This window comes from Haematobia irritans, chromosome 2 (assembly GCF_050003625.1).
Source record: "Haematobia irritans isolate KBUSLIRL chromosome 2, ASM5000362v1, whole genome shotgun sequence".
Lineage (NCBI taxonomy): Eukaryota > Metazoa > Arthropoda > Insecta > Diptera > Muscidae > Haematobia > Haematobia irritans.
Window position 1 is genome coordinate 80393595 of NC_134398.1, and position 23081 is coordinate 80416675.

Consider the following 23081-nt stretch of genomic DNA (forward strand, 5'->3'; position numbering starts at 1 on the left):
TGGTATTAACTATATTTTAAAATAAAAAAATGTATAAAACTTGTTTTAAATTTGTTATAAAATCAATTTTTGTCAGTCTCATTGTTTCTTGTTCGTTCGTTCTTATATAATTTTATGTAGAGTTTTAGTTCGGATAGAAAGTAGAGGCAAATCGGATAGAAAGTACGTTTTCTAGAAGCCCAAAAATTAAAATCGGAAGATCGGTATATATAGGGGCTATACCAACACATGAACCTATAACCATCATTTACTTCACACCAATTTTGGTCCTAAAATACCTCTGTATTTCAAGTTTAAGGCAAATCGGATAGAAAATGCGGTTTCTAGAAGCCCAAGCCAAATCGGATAGAAAATACAGTTTCCAGAAGCCCAAGAAGTAAAATCGGGAGATCGGTCTATATGGGGGGCTATACCAAAACGTCATCAATCAATCCCATTTTATCATTAAATAGTATTGGCATAATTATAAAGCCGTAGCCGAAGTTTCACGATGATACCTATACTGGAAGTATTTTTGGCCGCTAACTCCATATAGCACCGACCACTGTGCATTGTTGCAATACCACGACTTTGATAGGCAATTTTGTATTACAACAGATGACAGTAAATATGCATGCAGAGCAGTATTAAGCCAAGAATACGATGGCCAACAGCTTCCGATAGCATTTGCATCCAAAACGTTTACTAGGGGTGAGGCCAATAAGTCAACAACCGAACAAGAACTAATCGCCATCCATTGAGCAATTCAGCATTTCAGACCGTACGTATACGGAACACATTTCTTGGTCAAAACAGACCATAAGCCCTTATCTTATCTGTTCTCCCTTAAAAATTCAAGTTCGAAACTAACAAGAATACGATTGGATTTAAAGGAATATGATTTTTCTGTAGAATACCTCAAGGGAAAACAAAATGTTGTAGCGGATGCTCTATCCCGCATTATTCTCAACGATTTAAGAGAGCAAATTAACCAAACTAATAAAATAAATAAAGTTATGACCAGATCCGAGACTCGTAAAATTCTCACGGATAACAATATCCTTGAAAACCCTTTAAAAAAGCCCAATGTTTATGAAGTCATTAATTATAATGACGTTAAAAAATTCGTAAAATTAAAATTGTCTATAAGCCAGTCTTCTTTAAAACGTGTCAAAAAATTTAAAAACGAATAAATATTGTGGATTTGTATGCTAATGGAAAATTTGATATTATTCAATTCTTCTACAGGCTTGATAAAAAAGCCGGCATACTTAATATCACACAATTACAAATGGCACCAAGTGAACAAATATTTGAATTTGTTCCCATTGAATATTTTAAAATAATGGGTAATAAGATTTAAAAAAAACGTATACCATGGGTATACTTATAAGTGTAGCGCTACTACCCATGGTGACCATCATAAACAAAAATAATGAAAAAGAAATAAAGGATATTTTGACGGGTGGTCATACGGGAATTACTCGGACATACGCCAAAATTAAAAGGCATTTTTTTCTGGAAAGGTATGGTTCGGGACATAACCAAGCATGTGAAAAATTGCCAGCTTTCAAAGGTTACCCGACATACAAAGATTCCAATGACCCGGACGCCTACACCACCAAAACCTTTCGATATCGTACTCGTGGATACCATTAGGCCTTTTCCGAAGTCCGAGCAAGGCAACGAGTATGCTGTAACACTTATATGTGACTTTACAAAATAATTAGTTGCTCTGCCAATACCGGACAAGAATGCAAAAACGGTGGCCAAGGCAATTTTTGAGTCTCATATACTAACTTACGGGCCTATGAGAACTCTTGTCACTGACATGGGCACGGAATATAAAAATAGTTTGATTGAACATCTATGTAAATATTTAACAGTGAATAATATAACGTCCACAGCCTATCATCACCAAACCCTTTGGACGGTAGAGCGAAGTCATCGGACTTTTAACGAATATGTAAGGTCATACATATCAGTTGAAAAAGACGATTCAGTTTAGAAGTGGCATACAAAAGAGCTCGTCAACTACTTGAAACTTCAAAAATAAAGAGAAAGAGGCGGTATGATACGGAAAAGTAAGTACCAACTTTTAAAATAAGTGATTCCGTGCTCCTTAGAAATGAGGCAGATCACAAATTAGATAATAAATATACAGGACCATTTAGAGTAGAAGATCTAGGTAGTAATGGGAATGTAATAATAAGAGGTAGCAATAGGAAAAAGTATACTGTGCACAGTGATAGGTTAAAAATGTATAGAGATTAGAAAAAAGGCCCGAATATATATTATAAGAATAATAATTAATAATACTATAGTTATTATTAATTATTATTCTTATAATATGAATAATGAAATGCCAGTAATTGAAATGTCATGAATATAATAATGTTTAATAATAATGTTTGTAATAATTAATAATAACTATTTATGTAATAATTTTTAAATAAAAACTGTAATAGTAATAATTAATAATATAATAATAACCATTTATGTAATAATTGTAAAATAAAAACTGTAACTATGACCACCCCAATCCCCAAAAAAGTCAAAACGGGAAACAAAACGAAAATAAAAGAAATCAGTACGAGTCGGGACTTCGGGAAGGATAAAAGGATAGTAGACGTAGGGCTCCAACGTTTGCAGTCTGGTTTAATAAATTATTACGCGCTCAATTAAAGAAACTAACGAAAATTAACACTCGCTCGATGAAATATAAAAAAAAAACAAGTATATACGGCCGTAAGTTCGGCCAGGCCGAATCTTATGTACCCTCCACCATGGATTGCGTAGGAACTTCTACTAAAGGCTGTCATCCACAATCGAATTACTTGGGTTGCGATAACACTTGCCGATGGCAAGGTATCGTAAAACTTTTTAACACTGTCTTCTAAATTGTAAGTTAGCCCATACGGGGTATATATTAAACAAAAAAAGGCCGATTAAATACGTATATAATCTAGTTTGACAAAATTTTCTATAGAAATAAAATTTTGACAAAATTTTCTATAGAAATGAAACCTTGACAAAATTTTCTATAGAAATAAAATTTTGACAAAATTTTCTATAGAAATAAAAATTTGACAAAATTTTCTATAGAAATAAAAACTTGACAAAATTTTCTATAGAAATAAAATGTTGACAAAATTTTCTATGGAAGTAAAATGTTGACAAAATTTTCTATAGCAATACAATTTTGACAAACATTTCTATAGAAATAAAATGTTGACAAAATTTTGTATAGAAATGAAATTTTGACAAAATTTTGTATAGAAATAAAATGTTGACAAAATTTTCTACAGAAATACATTTTTTACAAAATTTTCTATAGAAATAAAATTTTGACAAACATTTCTATAGAAATAAACTTTTGACAAAACTTTCTATAGAAATGAAATTTTAACAAAACTTTCTATAGTAATAAAATTTGACAAAATTTTCTATGGAAATAAAGTTTTGGTAGATTACAAAATTTTCTATAGAAATAAAATTTTGACAAAATTTTCTATGGAAATAAAATTTTGACAAACATTTGTATAGAAATAAACTTTTGACAAAACTTTCTATAGAAATGAAATTTTGACAAAACTTTCTATAGTAATAAAATTTGACAAAATTTTCTATGGAAATAAAGTTTTGGTAGATTATTTTTGGCGATATGGACCAAATTTTGTGTAATAAGTCATCAGCTATATATAACTAAAGACCGATATGGACCAATTTTTACATGGCTGTTAGAGGCCATTAATTGACAAAATGTACCAAATTTCAACCGTATCGGATGACTTTTGCTCCTCCAAGAGGTTCCGGACGTCAAATCTGGGGACGGTTTATATGGGAACTATATATAATTATGGACCGATATGGACCAATTTTTGCATGGTTGTTAGAGACCATATACTAACACCATGTACCAAATTTCAACTAGATCGGATGAATTTTGCTCTTCCAAGAGGCTCCGGAGGTCAAATCTGGGGATCGGTTTATATGGGGGCTATATATAATTATGGACCGATATGGACCAATTTTTGCATGGTTATTAGAGGCCGTAAACTAACATCAGGTACCAAATTTCAACCGGATCGGATGAATTTTGCCCCTCCAAGAGGCTCCGGAGGTCAAATCTGGGGACCGGTAATAAGTCATCGGCTATATATAACTAAAGACCGATATGGACCAATTTTTACATGGCTGTTAGAGGCCATATATTGACAAAATGTACCAAATTTCAACCGTATCGGATGACTTTTGCTCCTCCAAGAGGTTCCGGACGTCAAATCTGGGGACGGTTTATATGGGAACTATATATAATTATGGACCGATATGGACCAATTTTTGCATGGTTGTTAGAGACCATATACTAACACCATGTACCAAATTTCAACTGGATCGGATGAATTTTGCTCTTCCAAGAGGCTCCGGAGGTCAAATCTGGGGATCGGTTTATATGGGGGCTATATATAATTATGGACCGATATGGACCAATTTTTGCATGGTTGTTAGAGACCATATACTAACATCAGGTACCAAATTTCAATCGGATCGGATGAATTTTGCCCCTCCAAGAGGCTCCGGAGGTCAAATCTGGGGATCGGTTTATATGGGGGCTATATATAATTATGGACCGATATGGACCAATTTTTGCATGGTTGTTAGAGACCGTATACTAAGACCACGTACCAAATTTCAACCGGATCGGATGAATTTTGCTGCTCCGGGAGGCTCCCCAAGCCAAATTTGGGGATCGGTTTATATGGGGGCTATACGTAAACGTGGTCCGATATGGCCCATTTTCAATACCATCCGACCTACATCAATAACAACTACTTGTGCCAAGTTTCAAGTCGATAGCTTGTTTCGTTCGGAAGTTAGCGTGATTTCCACAGACGGACGGACAGACGGACGGACAGACGGACGGACAGACGGACGGACGGACATGCTTAGATCGACTCAGAATTTCACCACGACCCAGAATATATATACTTTATGGGGTCTTAGAGCAATATTTCGATGTGTTACAAACGGAATGACAAAGTTAATATACCCCCATCCTATGGTGGAGGGTATAAAAAAAAAACAATTGTGACGTCACATAATTTATCAAAACATACATTGCATACCAGTGAAAACAACGATAGAAAAGTTCGTGGAGCTTTACATAAAACCCGGAAAACATAAGCAAATTTAAAGTTATGTTACTAGCAAAAAGATCAAAGTATTTGATTTAAAAACAAAGAAATGTTTTCAATAAAATGTATAATTCACAAAAACTGTTGAGCCACTTTGGCTGAACTTTACTTAAGAAACAGCAGCAACAACAGAGTAAGAATTCATAGAATGGTACAAATCATTTAAATTTTGTCGAAAAAATGCTAAATCCAATCTGAAAAAATTGCGAATTTTTGAAAATATTTGAGGTCAAACGTTTCCGACAAGGGTTATAATCCATTAAAAATTATAAAAAATATTTATTTGAACAAAATATCACAGAATTTTTTAATTTACATCCAAAACATTGAATTCAGATCACACCTAAAGAAGTGATGGAAATTCAGTGCAACGGCTGTTGAAATGGAGGACTTCCGTCCTATGACAAGCCCATGTTAAATTCATCGCTTCTGCGTCAATTTTGCACCACTTCCGGATCCAAACAGACCAACCAGAACATTTTCATTACTTTTTTGGCGACGCTTTTTTTGCTGGGATGCTGCTCATCGTCATTGTCGCAGTCGACGTCAAAGAACACTATGAATAAAAATAACAATGACAACAGTAGTAGGCATAGGCCTTCAACTTTATTGTTGATATTAAAAAAAAAAACCGCCGCCACCACTATTAAAAACTATTCCAAATTTAATGCCGCCCTTGAATCTTTACCATTGGGCTCGCATCCTCTGTGCGAAGAGAGAGCCTTCGATCTTATATCAAATCTTAAGGAAACTAAGTTGGCTGCGATTAAGCTTTGCAAAAATATGAGGGAAAAAACTTAAAGATGGATTTGAAGGCAAACTAGCAGCAACACAGTGGCGTACACGCTTCGGTCGTCTATCCAAAGTTCCCGCTGTAGGTGAAGTTGATCCAACCGGATCATTTTGTGCCTTTCCCGATGATTGGCTGAAAAAGAAAACTGCCGAGAAAGCTGTCAGCCCTTCAAGTTCCGATTTATGGAAAATTTTCTTTGTAAATGCTGTGCCATTTGTGGCTTTTGCATTTTTGGATAATTTTACTATGATTATTGCGAGTGATTACATTGAATATATATTTGGTACCTTTATGTGTATATCCATAATGAAATTTAGTTTAAGTGAATTTTGGAAGTGTAATGTGAATGAGGTATAAGAAAGCATTTATTTAAAACATAATATCGATGTCCTCATTCCAGAGTACGCTAAGTCGACTTAGGATTTTTTTGGCGGAGTTCGCTTTTTTTATTCGGATTGATGTGCATTGCATCCTGTCAAAAGTTCGAATTTATTGGACACTTCTATCAAAAGTTATGGTTAATATAGTACGTAGTCTGTGACTAAAGTTTTAAAAATTTCCAATCCAAAAAGCCATGTTGTATTATCACTATTTTGAAATCGTACATACTAAAAAAAATCTACAATAAACATGATTTTAAGACCGAAAAAAGTGAATTTACATCTTATACGGTTTTTGAGAAATTCCAAAAACAAAACTTTGAACTTGTTTCTTGTAAAATGTCCTTTTTAAATATCAATATTATAATGTCATTAATTGAAAACACAATTATTATGAAATATTTGTGATAAAAATTTCTTAACGGAAAATCTTCAGAATTACCGTTACATTACATATTCTTTTTGAGATTTTTAAGTAAATGCTCAATTATATAAATAATTATACCTAATGGTACCATCATATATTATATTTTATTAAGTAATTAACGGCACACTGCCTAAAAATTTGAGAATAACAATTCGAAAATTACCGAGAAGTATTTATTTCTATCATTACAAGTTAGTCATTTTAATTCACCGCAATGTAATGCAACGTGTAATGACAGCTTAACTCCTGGTAATGCCAATTGTAATGAGATGTGGTCACCTAGTTTTTGCTGGACAGATACCACCAGTCTTCAGTATATGTATTTATAAACAAGTAAAGAAAGTTGAGAGTCGGGCGGGGCTCATTGTTATACCCTTCAACACGTTGTGGACCAAAATTATAGATAACATCCCAAATCCTTCAAATTTTTTACGAGCATTATAAAAGTTTATATTCCCATATGAATGGATTTGCATTTTGATCTACATTAGATCTTCATTTCGATACCATCTCAAATCCTTCAAAATTTTTTCATACTTCTACAAAATCTAGACTTAAAATTTAAATCGGCTAAGGCCTTGGTGGCGCAGGGTATAAATATAAGAATTTTTTATACATTTTTAGACAACTTCGTAAAAATGCATTTATGATTTAACGATCAATAGATACATATTAGAGGTATCGTCATTTCTACCAGTTTTCGGCTTAACAGTGCCGATGTTACAAGGAAAATGTGGTTATCTTGGTCATTTTTACCCAAATCAGAATAGGATATATATGGGGGCTTCCACCAAACTTGGCATGCATAGTCAAAATTTTAATTTAACTCCCTGTGCAAAATTTCATGTACATTGGATTAAAATCTGGCTGGAGCCATATACTATAAGTGCATATTGGACGAAAGATATATATGGGAGCTATGTATAAATCTAAACTGCTTTTGACCAACTTCAAACAAATTTGCCACACTTGATTGTACTATCAAATCAGTAAGAAATAAAATGTTGAGAAAATTTCCTATAGAAATACAATTTTGACAAAATTGTCTATAGAAATAAAATTTTTAGAAATTTTCTATAGAAATAACATTTTGACAAAATTTTCTATAGAAATAACATTTTGACAAAATTGTCTATACACGGATGAAAAAGACTGTTTTTCATATGTTTGGCTATAAACATTATATGTTTGGAACACAAATTTTTAAACACAATATTTTTGAGTGCAAGCATATAATGTTCATAAACTAGCATAACATGTTTGGGACATATATGTTAATATGTTAGAACATATTATGTTTGGGACATAAAATGTTTGTAAATATAATATGCTTGGATGCAAACATATATTAATTTAGATATAGCCTATAAACATATATGTGTTTAGTAGCTTGGAGCGCTATTTAACAGGGAGCGATATTGAATTAACTTGGTGGTGGTTGCTTGTTATTACAAAATTAACATTTTATTTTCCCTTGGGCAATTGATCAGCTACTTCTTTGATCCTTACAAACTGTGTGGTCCGCTGTTCGAATCCCCGTCCGGCAAAAGGTAAAATTAAAATAAAAAATATCATAAAATTGAATAATTTCTTCTACAATGTTTGCATTACAGAAAAATGTGCTAAGAACTAAAAAATCTCGTGGAAGTGAGAAAATTTTGAGCATTCAGGTCGAAAACCTATGTTGTTAGCACCTATATTACCTGTTTATTTTCATAATTCATTATGATTGTAAATATATAAATAAATAAATAAAATTGTGAGCACAATATTGTTTGGGAGAATTTTTTTAAGCATATAATATTTTTGGGTGCAAAATGCTTCCAAACATATGATATGTTCACACAATAACATATTGTTTTTTGGAAGACAACATTATTGAATTTGGATGCAAAAATACAAAATGTTTGGAACTTAGACTACGCAAACATATATTGTTTAGACCAATATGCTTTCAAACATATTATATATTGGAAGAGATCAAACATATAAATGTTTGGGCAATACCCAAAAATGTATATGCTTGAAGCAAAATATGTTTGGGAGTATATGTTACAGAAGCGATTTTTTGTGAGCGTGTAGAAATAAAAATTTGACAAAATTGTCTATAGAAATAACATTTTAACAAAATTTTATATAGAAATACAATTTTGACAAAATTTTCTGCAGAACTAAAATTTCGACAAAATTTTCGCCAATCTTCGACATATGTATATAGCTATATGGTCTTAAAATAATATTAAAAAAAAATCGATGGTTCGAAATATTTCAAATAAATTTTTATGGTGGTGGGCATTAAAGTGGATCGATTCAGCCCATCTGCTAGTCTAACAATCTAGGAATCATAAAATAATCTCCATAATTGGAAGTTGTGTTTCATTTACCCAGTCAGAAATTCCTGATGGTTATAAATATTGAGCGTTGTAACAACGTTGGAAGATAACGTTGAAACAACGCTTGTTAAACAAATTAATTGACGGTTTTTAAAAAGTATATTTTCCACAAAATTATCGTTGAAAATGCATTTTCCTTCAATGCTTAAGGTTTTTTATGAATAATGGAGGTATTACTGTTGATATGAATTGATTTAACATAGAATATGATAATATTCATTTTTCATATAAATTGAAGGTGTACACTAAAAAACAGTGAACCTACCAGGAAGAACAATTTTGGTTAATTTTACAAATGTAGGCAATTGTATAAAGTTTTAACTAACCGAAACGCTGATTTCACAAATATAAGTGCGTATCTGTAGATTTATGATAAACCCCCATAAGTCTAAAAACACAATTTTACAGGGGAGCAAAATACACCTATAGGGGGTCTCAAAAACTTCTGTAGAAAAGATCTGGAAAATGTTTAACATTTAACTGATAGATTTTTTCGATAGCTTATTTTTAGAGAAAATTAGGAATTACCGACTTATGTTGTTTTGTCATATGACAACACTACTGAAGTTAAATATGCGTTTATTTTTATTTTTATTTTTTTTTTTCGACAAAACACCATGACTCGAAATATGTTTTGTAAAAAAAAAATTGTCAATTACACAAACCTTATGTGGACTTATGTTGTTTTGTCAAAAGTATCATACAAGTATTTCGATTTTATTTTACAACATATGATGAGATATGTTGCTTTGCTAAAATTAAACTTAAAAAATTCGAGACACCATTCTTATCTCTCGTCTAGGGCAGAAAATTTTTTAGACAAACACATTTGAAAGATAATTTCGTTCTTTGAAGGAAAAAATTCGAGTTCAAAATTGCAAGAATGTTCTTTTGGCGCATTTAGGGTAAAATGTACAAATTTTAAGAAATTCTTAAGTATTTTGTTTGAAATACGGACATTTGTGAATAACTTTTCCCCTTTTTTAGTCCATTAACCAACCTACGCAAAAAATTATTAATGTAATTCCCTTACTTATACAAAACACAATAAGTTCATGAGATAAAATATAGTTAAAGTGACTTTAGTGTCCTCGAGAGTTCACTTTTTTAGTGCACCTTTGGTTTTTTGAATGGAAAATGTATAGTCAAATTAAAAACTTCAATTTCAGTGTTTTTTATTGGTTGTAAAAACCATCGATACACCGTATAACGATGTTATCATTTTGGGGATGTCAAAGCGTTCGTTAAAAAATCGAAAAAGCGTATAAAATATTGTTTTCATAACGCTTTGAAAACGTTGTAGACGTAGAATGATGTTATCATTTTGGGGTTGTAGCAACGCTTTTTCCCACCGTGTATCAACCGTTTACAATGCTTTTACAACGCTTTTACGGTGGTTTTTTTCTGACTGGGTACAGTCATACCGTACATTGATCGAATGAATACCACAATGGAATCTAATGTGCGTAAAAACTTTAGTTTCAAAAATATGAAGTGTTTTAAAAAATTTAGTTTAGCCGGAGTCGAGCAAAATTTGTACGACTCCGACTCTAGCAAAATCTTCAGACTCCGACTTCACAGCCCTGCCAACGACCACGTATAATTAATCGAATAATGCACAATTAAAATGGATTCTTTGAAATTTTAATATACACACTCGGTTTAACAAAAGGAAAATGTAAATACTTTAATATACATTAAATGGTTCATGAAAACGCGCAAAAACGACAATAACAAATTAATAACTATGGTTTTACATATCCGAATAAATACATCAAGAGCTTTTTCTCAGATAATCTGTATAAAAATGTAGGAAATTTAAAAATAGTACAGAATACAACTACATTATTATTATTATTATTATTATTATGGAAACCATTACGAAACCTATGCAATACACATGAATGAGAATAAGTATCTAGATCAATTTAGTACATGTATGCATGTAGTCTATGTAAGTATGCTTGTTAAAGATTGCTTAATTTTTTTTTTTTAATTTACAATTAAAATGTACATTTTATTTTGGAGAAACATAAATGACAGTATGATGATTATTAACTTTTAGTTCCAAAGGCATTTCATTTAAAGTTTAGACTTGACTTGGGGAATGATAATATCACGCCACCAAGGTGGTCTCTCAAAGGCACCCGGGTTTGTCATGAACTCATTTTGCAGGTTCTCGTACAACAAACCATTCGATTTTGCAATAACTGAATTCAAAGCAAAATCAGGAGGGGCTAAGGCGTCAGCAACCGACACTGCTGAATCCTTGAGTTCTGCACATTTTTCTAGAAGACGCATTCTAACCAAATCGGCAAATTTGGAACCATGAGCAAAGCCGCCTACATAGAAGGTAGTCATATGCTTATCAAAGCACCACATGGCGTAGACATCGAATAATAGCTTTAATATCTTGGCGTATTCATCGTGGACATCAGGCTTTTGGAATCTATCAATGAAACGAGACAAGCAGAAATATTCCGAGTATATCTTGGAAATCTCAAGTGCACCATAGACTTGTGAATTATTGCGGGCGTCAAACCGGTGTCTACCATTATCAATTTCTTTGGCAATACGTGATGACGTATCATCTAGAAGGTGGCACAGCATCCATTCATAGCATTTTAGAACAACTGTAATGTAGAAAAAGGGATAGTGGTTAAATGATTAATTTCCAGTGGACATAACAAACATACAGTCAAAAGATTCAATTGGAGTATCTTTTGCCAAATCTTCCCAGTTCTGCTTTAAAATTTGTTCACGATTGTGCAGGAAATTTGCTGTACCCACTGGGCTTTCGATATTGCCCTTCCATTGACGCAATAACCAATTTGATGCCTGTTGTCCGAGTACATTATTGTCTCCTTCGTATGTCAGACATGGATCGTGATCATTGCGTAGGTCACCCAATTTCGATGCTTTTAAGTATCCATATCCTCCACATGCTTCTCTAGCTTCCTGTATGGCATCACGGGCAGTCCATGTGATCATAGGTTTGGAAGAAGAAATGACTGCATGAATTTCGGAAACGGCTTGCGTCTGAAAAACAAGAAATAAACAAATCTAAGCCAAAGTAGAAGAATGTAAAATATTGCAACAATCATTACTTGAATCTTCAAGCTCAATAAATACCTGAACAAGGTATTTAAAGTAAGTAAATAAAGTTTTCTATTTCAGCAACTGAAAAAATTATTCCTGAATATCCAGAAAAAATTATTCCTGAATATCCAACGACATTTTTTATACCCACCACCATAGAATGGTGAGGGGGGTATAATAAGTTTGTCATTCCGTTTGTAACACATCGAAATATCGATTTCCGACTACATAAAGTATATATATATATATATATATATATATATATATATATATATATATATATATATATATATATATATATATATATATATATATATATATATATATATATATATATATATATATATATATATATATATATATATATATATATATATATATATATATATATATATATATATATATATATATATATATATATATATATATATATATATATATATATATATATATATATATGTCCGTCTGTTTGTCTGGCTGTCTGTCTGTTGTAATCACGCTACAGTCTGAAGCAATTGTGCTGAAATTATGCACAAACTCGTCTTTTGTCTGCATGCAGGCCAAGTTCGAAGATAGGCTATATAGGTCCATGTTTTGGTATGGACCATATAAAAACCGACCTCTCGATTTGGGGTCTTGGGCTTATAGAAACCGTAGCTTTTATGCAATTTGCCTGAAATTGGAAATCTAGAGGTATTTTAGGACCATAAAGAGGTGTGCCAAAATGGTGAATATCTATGTTTTGGTATAGCCCCCATATAGACCGACTTCCCGATTTTACTTCTTGGGCTTATAGAAACCGTAGTTTTTATCCAATTTGCATGAAATTGGAAATATAGGGGTATTTTAGGACCATAAAGAGGTGTACCAAAAGTGGTGAGTATCGGTTCATATTTTGGTTTAGCCTCCTTATAGACCGATCTCCCGATTTTACTTCTTGGGCTTCTAGAATCCGTAGGTTTTGTCAAATTTGCATGAAATTGGAAATCTAGAGGTATTTTAGGACTTACAAGAGATGTTAATGATTCCCCTAAAACTCAAACAAAAATGGTTCTTATAAATCCAGAATCTGAATATAGTCTTCATAGGTAAAATCTTTAAATTTATATTCGCGAAGTGTACTGGTTGAACTGCCCCCAGTTCAACCAGTACAAGAGGCTCCGTAGGTCAAATGGGGATCGGTTTATATGGGGACTATATATAATTGGACCGATATTGACTAATTTTTGCACAGTTGTTAGAGACTACTAACATCACGTACTAAATTTCAACCGGATCGGATGAAATTTGCACGTCTAAGAGGCCCCGGAGGTCAAATTTGAGGATCGGTTTATATGGGGGCTATATATAATTATGGACCAATACCACATACCAAATTTCAACCGGATCGGATGAATTTTGCTCCTCAAAGAGGCTCCGCAAGCCAAATCTGAGGGTCGGTTTATATGGGGGCTATACGTAAAGTGGTCGATATGGCCCATTTGCAATACCATCCGATCGACATCAATAACAACTACTTGTGCCAAGTTTCAAGTCGATAGCTTATTTCGTTCGGGAGTTAGTGTGATTTCAACAGACGGACGTACGTGACTAGATCGATTCAGAATCTTAGAGCAATATTTCGATGTGTTACAAACGGAATGACAAAGTTAATTTACTTCCCATCCTGTGGTGGAGGGTATAAAAACAATGTATGTATGTATGATTTATTGTATATAAATTCAAATTACAAATGATCAACATACAAATAATAAAAATAACAATGGTTTGTTAAAGCAAAATTGTATAAATAAATAAATCATGGTAAGACAAAACAAATATTTGTTGTGTTTCTGATTGGCTCAAATAAATTTAAAAATATAAGTATAAAAATAAAATGTTAAATCTGATCGAATTCAGAAATTAACAGAGATCTGTATTTAATGCAACTTTATAAATATTTGTATAGCCCCAGGTGGCCGGTGTTTTTTAATATTTCTCTAATTTCATCGATTGTGAAAACTCTTTTTCCAAAATAATATAGACTAACATATAGCTTGCAAATATTGGGCATAATCCCAAGAAATGATATGTATCTTCCACCTCACCAAGGTTACAAATTGTACATAGATTAGTATTTACAGATCGAAAAGCACGAGAGTTTAGGTTCAACAAACCACCTCTGAACTTCATAATCGAACCTGCGAGATGTGCTGCATTACTATCTATAAAGTAAGGAGTTATGTCATACCGTAATGTCGAATATAAATCATGATTCATTGAGTTCCTGGCATCACTAACAAAGTTATCATACTCCAAAGCCCCTATAGATTCAAGCAGAAACGTATGTAAAACTGGTAGATCTGTCCTCCACAGTCCAAAATCTAAACTAAAATCTACGTGGTTACATAAAGACACCCATTTCGCGTATCAAAACGTACCCTGACGTACTGTCTCCTCCGCCAAAAATCTTGGCAATCTTTACATACCTAATTTAAAAACTCTATTAATGTAACTCAAATGTAGTCGAAGCGTACTGGTATATAGCGAGGGCAAGCCAGCTTCCAAATGGAGCATATAATTAGGCGTGTTAGCAGGAAGAAATAACATCTTCTTGAGAAAAAAATCGTTGCAACCTTTCAACATGTTCAAAACATTGCAAACCCCAAACTTGGGCACCATAAAACATGATCGATTTAGCAGCGGAGTCAAAAAATCTTCAACTCGTTTGAAAGGTTTATCTTGGGATTGTAGATGTAGCTCAACCAATTAGCGTTAATTGCTGTCTTAGTAGATATAAGTTTCTGATCAAGATGTTTGTTTGCAGACAGGTTGAAGGTCACAAGAAAACCTAGATACTTATATTCGTTAATAATATCGATGTGTTGCTCACCCTAATGCCAAGCCATATTGCTACTGATTCTGGCGCCTTTCCTGAAAACCATTATCTTGGACTTGTTAAGGTTTATATCTAAAGCCCAAAAGGCACAGTGCGAAAAAAGTTCATCAATCATAGTTTGTAACTCCGATGGAGAATCCGACAGTAGGACAATGTCGTCGGCATACATTAAGACTTTGATTGAAGTACCAGCAATTGACACACCATGTGGCAAAATATCTGGAAGATCGTTGAGATAAATCGATAACAAGGTAGGGCTTAGAAGACATCCCTGTTTGACACCATAAGCAACATGAAACGGCTCAGATAGATATGACCCGTACCAGACTCGACACGACGTATTCTCGTATAACTTACGCAATATGTTTAGGAACTTGGAGGAATTACGAGAAATCTTGTCAAACGCCGCGGAAAAATCAACATAAAAGCGTAAATTCTTTTATCTGAAAGAAAATGTGAACGAACTATAGATTCTAAGCAGAATAAATGGTCCACGGTCGAATAACCCTTGCGAAAGCCAGCTTGGAATTCAGTAAGACGACCTTCGTGTGAAGCCAGCTGTCGATTCGGCTTAGGAGTTTACCAGTGAAACATTTATAGATGGTATACAGTAGTGACAAGCCTCTATAGTTAGACAATGTTTTAACGTCGCCTTTTTTTAAATCGGATTTAATATGGAAGAAAGAAAAGAAGCAGGTATGTCGTAAAACAAGAAAATCTGATTAAGAAGAAATAACATTTCATTCAGAAATTCAGTTGGGGCATATTTGTAAAATTCACAGGAAATTCTATCGATCCCAGGGGCCTTATTATGCTTAGCATTCCCTAATACCATAGTGAGCTCTCTGAATTCGAACGGCGAATTCAACCACGGATCAATATGATTGTGCTCACACCAAAAAATATCACGTTCCAAAGAAGTACCGAGAAGAGATTTAGAGTAACGGTAGAAGTCGGCAATAGATAGATTGTTGTTATGCTTATGTACATTACCCTTAATGGAGTTGGTAATCTTCCACTATTCCCTACTATCCTTAATCATATTTAGTCTTTCGATGTTTCTATTTTGATGGGAATTTTTTTTCTCCATACATAAAATTCTATACCTAGTTCTGGAATCTATATAAGATTTTCTGTCCACATCAGAACCAGAATCCCGGTATGAAGTCTCCGAAACATATCTCTGCGATATTTCTCGCATTTAGAATCGTACCATTTGCTCTTAGGGTCAATAAATCTCTTACGAGGGGTGGGACCTACCGCAGAATGAATCTTGCCAACAAAAATGTTCACCTTATTTTGAATACTTAAGTCTGTATGTGGGTAATGACTGTCAGAAAGGCTTGAAAGTTTCGCAACATACTGACCAGTGCTGCCGCTAGTGAAAAATTGAGTGAAGTAGATTTTGGAAAGAAGTGGAGTAGATTGAATAAAATTGAAGTAGCATACATTTTTGAAAACAAAACAATAGAATTCATTTTATTATACCCTACACCATAGGATGGGGGTATATTAACTTTGTCATTCCGTTTATAACACATCGAAATATTGCTCGAAGTATATATTTTCTGGGTCGTGGTGAAATTCTGAGTCGATCTGAGCATGTCCGTCCGTCCGTCCGTCTGTTGAAATCACGCTAATTTTCGAACGAAACAAGCTATCGACTTGAAACTTGGCACAAATACACCCAAAGAAATTTGTTAGTAGGGACAGCAGAAAAGTCTGCTAAAACAGCAGAAAGTCTGCTGAAAAAGGGACAGCAGTCACTGTTTGCTGAAATAGCAAACATTTCCTGCTATTTTTTAAGCTCGACTACACTAAATCAAGTTTTATTTTGGCTGAAACAAATTGAAATATCAACTTAGGAGGTATCCTAACATAATTAAAACAATATTTTATGAAAATCTATACTAATTGATTAAAAATCTGAATATTTATCGATTTGAGGCATAACAGCAAACAAAATGTTTGCTGATCGTATTTATGAGCTTTTAAGTATGTTACAGTGCAAAAATATACCAAAAATTACTTTTGGTTCTTAAATATGCTTTGGCGGAAAATTTATAACTTAAAAATTTTATAATTTATTGTTCATTAGGCCCTGAAGTACAAAAATATAACAGCAGACATCGACTGCTGTTATTTGCAGACTTTTTTCTATGAGTGTAGTTGTTATTGATGTAGGTCGGGTGGTATTGCAAATGGGCCATATCGGTCCACTTTTACGTATAGCCCCCATATAAACGGACCCCCAAACTTGGCTTGCGGGGACTCTACGAGAAGCAAATTTCATCCGATCCAGCTGAAATTTGGTACATGGTTTCAGCATATGATCTCTAACAACCATGCAAAAATTGGTCCACATCGGTCCATAATTATATATAGCCCCCATATAAACTGATACTCCGATTTGGCTTGCAGAGCCTCTAAGAGAACCAAATTTCATCCGATCCGGCTGAAATTTGGTACATTGTGTAAGTATGTGGTCTCTAACAACTGTGCAAAAATATGTCCACATCGGCTAATAATTCAATGATTAAAACCGCTATGTTCATCGTAATTAAAGGAATAGGAAAGGTAATATGGGGAAAAATTAAAAAAATTGGAGCAGGACAAAAAGTGAAGCAGATTTTTGGAAGAAGGAGTGACGAAGTAAATTTTGTGAAAATGAAGCAAAATACTTCGATTGAAGTAGTAGCGGCAGCACTGATACTGACGCTGCATCTGTAGTGATCAACGCAAGCGCTGAGACAAAATCAAATCTTCGGACTCACGAACATCGGAAACTGTGCAGAGTGAAATAGATATTGGCATATTGTTCGAAAAAGGTTTGTTCAGTATGCGAAATGCCGATAAAAGCTTCAGTACATCATAGGAAGAGATACAGTAATCAATGGTAGAGCTACCCATAACCCCACAAAAAGTCTTCTCCCCTTTCTCATCCCCGCCATCCTACCGTTTATAATAATACCTCAGATAGTTCCTTACTAAGATAAGCATTTCCAGAACGTAATTGCTGTACTTCAGTAGCTAAGGCTGAGAGATCATCTTTCCTGACAACATTAAGCAACTTAGCATCGACTGCGCTGTTAAGCTTTTCATCGAAAATAGCCCAGGAGAAGCAGTCAGCAGTTTGTTTGGGTGGCAGCAGGTGCAAGTGTGTTGCAAGTTTTGTCCATGGTTGAAGACAGTACTGGGGAACTTAAATTGCAGCGAGAAATATGTTTTTTTGTTTGGTGTGCTAACGCTAGTATTATCTGTCGAAATCTGTTGTAGAGACCTCTTTGTTGTTGTTTCAGCCATACATTAGACATACAAATACCGCTCGTTACTGCAAGGCTCAAAAAGACTGCCAGAGACATTCAATATGATACAGCAGATATTAAAATCTGATGTAATAAAACTATGTTTGTTATTTGTAGCACCAAATAGTTTATAAAATTGCAAACTTTTTAATTTGTTTATAAAATTATTTTGCACGAGAAAAAAGTTGATGTTTGACGTTTCAGTGCAGGGTTGCCAAAACAATTGAAACAGCAGAATTTCGCCTTCAGTCAGTTTTTGTTAATAGGCATAGCAGAAAATTTTTTCTAAAACAGCAAAATATCTGCTGCAGTCTCTGTTTTCTAAAATATCTAACTTTTTCTGCAATTTTTTAAATTTGATCCTCCCAAATTATATTTTAGTTTAGCTGAAACAAGCAGAAAAAGTCGAGAGCCTTCACCCGTCGCAAAAAGTATTTTCAAGAACCACAATAATTTTTGCATACTGTACACAAAGAAATTTGTTAGTAGGGACAGCAGAAAAGTCTGCTAAAACAGCAGAAAGTCTGCTAAAAAAAGGGACAGCAGTCACTGTTTGCTGGAATATCAAACATTTCCTGCTATTTTTAAGCTCGATTACACTAAAACATGTTTTATTTTGGCTGAAACGAATAAAAATGTGAACGTAGGAGCTACCCTAATATAATTAAAACAATATTTTAAGAATATCTATAGTACTTGACCAAAAATCTTAATATTTATCGAATTGAGGCATAACAGCAAACAAAATGTTTGCTGATCGTATTTATGAGCTCGTAAGTATATTAAAGTGAAAACTATACCAAAAACTACTTCTGTTTCTTAAATATGCCTTGGGGAAAATTTATAACCTAAAAAAGTTTATAATTTGTTGTTTATTAGGCCATGAAGTACAAAAATATAACAGCAGACATCGACTGCTGTTTTTAGCAAACATTTTTCTATGAGTGTAGGTAAGTACTATGTTCGGTTTTTTCATCAAAACACTAAATTAAAAGTACATATATATTTATGAAGACGATTATATTTTGATCAAGTCTTGCCAAATTATGGATGGAAAAGATCCAAGGTATTGATTGCAAATAATTTTATATTTCTAAATTAATTAATTAAAAAAAGTAACCGTGAAAACAAGCTGGTTTTCAGCTTGAAAAGTGAACATAGTACTCAGCTTATATTTGATCAGTAAATATTTTATTTGGTTTTATGGCTTAATGGGAGCCACCGTGGTGCAATGGTTAGCATGCCCGCCTTGCAAGGTCGTGGGTTCGATTCCTGCTTCGACCGAACACCAAAAAGTTTTTCAGCGGTGGATTATCCCACATCAGTAATGCTGGTGACATTTCTGAGGGTTCCAAAGCTTCTCTAAGTGGTTTCACTGCAATGTGGAACGCCGTTCGGACTCGGCTATAAAAAGGAGGTCCCTTGTCATTGAGCTTAACATGGAATCGGGCAGCACTCAGTGCTAAGAGAGAAGTTCACCAATGTGGTATCACAATGGACTCAATAGTCTAAGTGAGCCTGATACATCGGGCTGCCACCTAACCTAACCTAACCATAAATATTTCAACATAATTTTTTCTGTGTGAGAAAGCTGAGGTGTTTTCCTCTAAGTTTGCAAATTTGAGGGTCTAAGGACCGCCCTGTAGGCGTTGAAAGTTTGTCACCTCGGGGGTACGAAATTTTGTTTTAGCTGTGAACTCCGCAATTTTGAACCGATTTCGATGATTTTTTCTTTGCTGGATAGAACTTTACTTTACACAAATTAGAATTTCAAAAAAATATCGAATTTTGACATTTTTTTGGAAAAAGGCACATACATTCTTTCTGTCGTAACATTTTTTTATAGATTTCTCCCAATCTGTTTTTACTTGTTTCTTATAGAACACCAAGTAAGGATACGTTTTAAGTTTTTATCGGCCATTTTGGTCAAGTAGTATATGAGTTCTTCTCCTCCCAAAATCGGCAATTTTTCAAAAATGTTGTTTTCAAAAATTCTCATTTGGTAAAGCACCGATTGCTAAGCCGATATGTTTTCCAGAAAGTCCTATGTGTCCACTAACTAACTGTAAAATATGGAAATTACAAAAAATAATGTTTTTTCAACATATGTCCCTACTCTGGGGATTTTTATAGACGTTGGGGATTTTGGGAGATTTTTTATACGATAAAGACGTTTTTACTTGAAACATAGCATAAATTCATATAATTGGAAGTCTTGTTTTTAACGGACTTTTTATAGCATATGAAAAAAGCTTAGAAAGCAAAAAATTAAAATTTGCTTCATAGAGTCAAATTCACAAAACCCACATTTAAAAGAGAATCGTGTCTTAAAAGTATCCTTACTTGAATTATCCGCTTCATTGGCTCAGAATCAATACCAAAATTGTTAAAGTAGAGACACAATCTTTGGAAACGGGCATGCTTTTTTTCAGTGTATAGTGCCCTTTCGTTAGTTTTTTTGGAGATCTCTTTAATTGCCTTTGTTTGAATATTTTGACTTACTCGTCCTACGTTCCGATCAGTGCTGCCGCTACTACTTCAATCGAGGTATTTTGCTTCATTTTCACAAAATGTACTTCATCACTCCTTCTTCCAAAAATCTGCTTCACTTTTTGTTCTGCTTCAAATTTTTAAATTTTTCCCCATATTACCCCTATATATAATTATGGACCTATATATAATTATGGACCGATGTGGACCAATTTTTGCATGGTTGTTAGAGATCGTATACTGAAACCATGTACCAAATTTCAGCTGGATCGGATGAAATTTGTTTCTCTTAGAGTCCCCGCAAGCCAAATTTGGGGGTCCGTTTATATGGGGGCTATACGTACTATTGCAATGCCATCCGGCCTACATCAATAACAACTACTTTTGCCAAGTTTCAAGTCGATAGCTTCTTTCGTTCGGATGTTAGCGTGATTTCAACAGACGGACTACTTCACTTTTATTCAATATACTCCACTTTTTTCCAAAATCTACTTCACTCAATTTTTCACTAGCGGCAGCACTGCTTCCGATTTGTTTTGACGATACAAAAAAAAATTGTGCCCGTAATGCGAAAATGATAAATAAAACTCATGCTCTTTTTTTCAAATATCTTTTCTCTTGATTCCCAATGAATTTTCTCTCCGAATACTCATTTTAATATTTTTACTTAAGCATATACAATTTTTGGCGAAGTCTCATATCACAACATATATATGTTTACTCCAAATTTGTAAATTTATACTTGTTTAGATTCACACATAGTATGTTTCCAATCTTTAATTAAATTTTCTTTGTGTATATATTTCTAGGCGCCAATTGGTTACTTTCATTATTTTACTTCCAGCATACACTTTATGTCTCTCTTTCTAAACACATATATGTTTATAGTCTATTTCTAAATTAATATATGTTTGCATCAAAGCATATATATTTACAAACATTTTATGTCCCAAACATAATATGTACATATTAACATATATGTCCCAAACATGTTATGCTGTTTATTAACATTATATGCTTGCACTTAAAAATATTGTGTTTAAAAATTAGAGTTCCAAACATATAATTTTTACACCCAAACATTTGAAAACAGTCTTTTTCGTCCGTGTATGTACCACTATACTACAAAATGAAAAACTTTAAATGAATTGAATTCATATATGGGATGATTTTATTGAACTTTTTTCATTCATTTGGACAAATCTTACATATTTTTGGTAAACCTTTTACTTCAAAATTAGAACTGCTTATCTTCGTTTTTAAATACAATTTTTTTATTTATATATTCTTCCAAAAAAGACATGTTTTATTAATATATTAAATATATTTATTAAGAATCAACAGCATCGAAATATTAGTTTATTATTCTACTATTTCCAATTTCCATGTAATGCTATCAACTGTAAAACGTATTTTTTTCTTCTTCTTGTACATTTCACTTTTAATAAGTTGATACATAACGACTGTGTCCTCCTTTTACCATTTCAATGCCTACACATATAAACAATCATAAACCAATTTTTCCACAAAAGGTTATCGTCCTGAATGTTACCTGATGAATGAAGGGGTTGTTATTCTGTTGGTGTTGCCTTTCTTTGTACACCATCACGAATATTGATAGACTTATTGTTTGTTATTTATTTTTAATAATCTTCAAAAAACGAAAATTTTTCTCACTACACAGAAAAAAAAATTCACGAAAATTTTTCCAATTAAAATTTTAATTGAGTTTTAAAAAATATTCAATTAAAAATTTAATTGAATCAACAAATTTTTTAATTGAAACAAAAATCAATCACGAATATTAATAGTACCAATTAATTTTTTAATTGACCTTCAATTAATTTTTTAATTGATATTATCATTTCTGTGATTGAAGACATTTCAATTAAAAATTAATTGGATCAATTAATTTCGTGATTGAATCAGAATTTTTTTTTTTGTGTGTAATTTAAAATAACAAATATTTTATATATTTTATTTGTTATTTATTATATTATTTTACTATATTATTTTTTTACAATCTCTCCGTATACCATAACAAAGCGATTCCAACTAAAAAACAACCCACGCGCAAGCATACACCGAAAAAAGAGAACTGTTCTATAGGAAGAATGAACTACAACGCACGAAAATTGAACT

The 23081-nt window shown here is 33.1% G+C and overlaps 2 protein-coding genes across 4 annotated transcripts in view; one reads left to right on the plus strand and one right to left on the minus strand.

The window, feature by feature from the left end:
* Positions 1–1789: 1789 nt before the first annotated feature.
* LOC142224695 (uncharacterized) lies at positions 1790–6339 on the plus strand. The gene is made up of 2 exons (XM_075294479.1): positions 1790–1850; positions 5963–6339. The coding sequence occupies exons 1-2, from the start codon at positions 1790–1792 to the stop codon at positions 6322–6324; spliced, it is 423 nt and encodes a 140-aa protein (XP_075150594.1). The 3' UTR covers positions 6325–6339.
* A 4450-nt stretch (positions 6340–10789) lies between these two features.
* The window catches only part of LOC142225590 (peroxisomal acyl-coenzyme A oxidase 3), a 91624-nt gene continuing 79332 nt past the window's right edge, over positions 10790–23081 (minus strand). For all 3 annotated transcript variants that reach the window (XM_075295381.1, XM_075295383.1, XM_075295382.1), the window contains exons 5-6: positions 11864–12206; positions 10790–11800 (exon numbers count right to left, since the gene is read on the minus strand). In XM_075295381.1, the coding sequence (XP_075151496.1) occupies positions 11250–11800; positions 11864–12206 (894 nt within the window). In that variant the 3' untranslated portion in view covers positions 10790–11249. The remainder of the gene's footprint in view (positions 11801–11863; positions 12207–23081) is intronic.

Coding starts and splice junctions, on each gene's coding strand:
- LOC142224695 (XM_075294479.1), top strand. CDS start 1,790: ATGAGAACTCTTGTCACTGACATGGGCACGGAATATAAAAATAGTTTG. Junction 1,851..5,962: donor TAGTTTGATTGAACATCTAT/GTAAATATTTAA, acceptor CAAAAATATGAG/GGAAAAAACTTAAAGATGGA.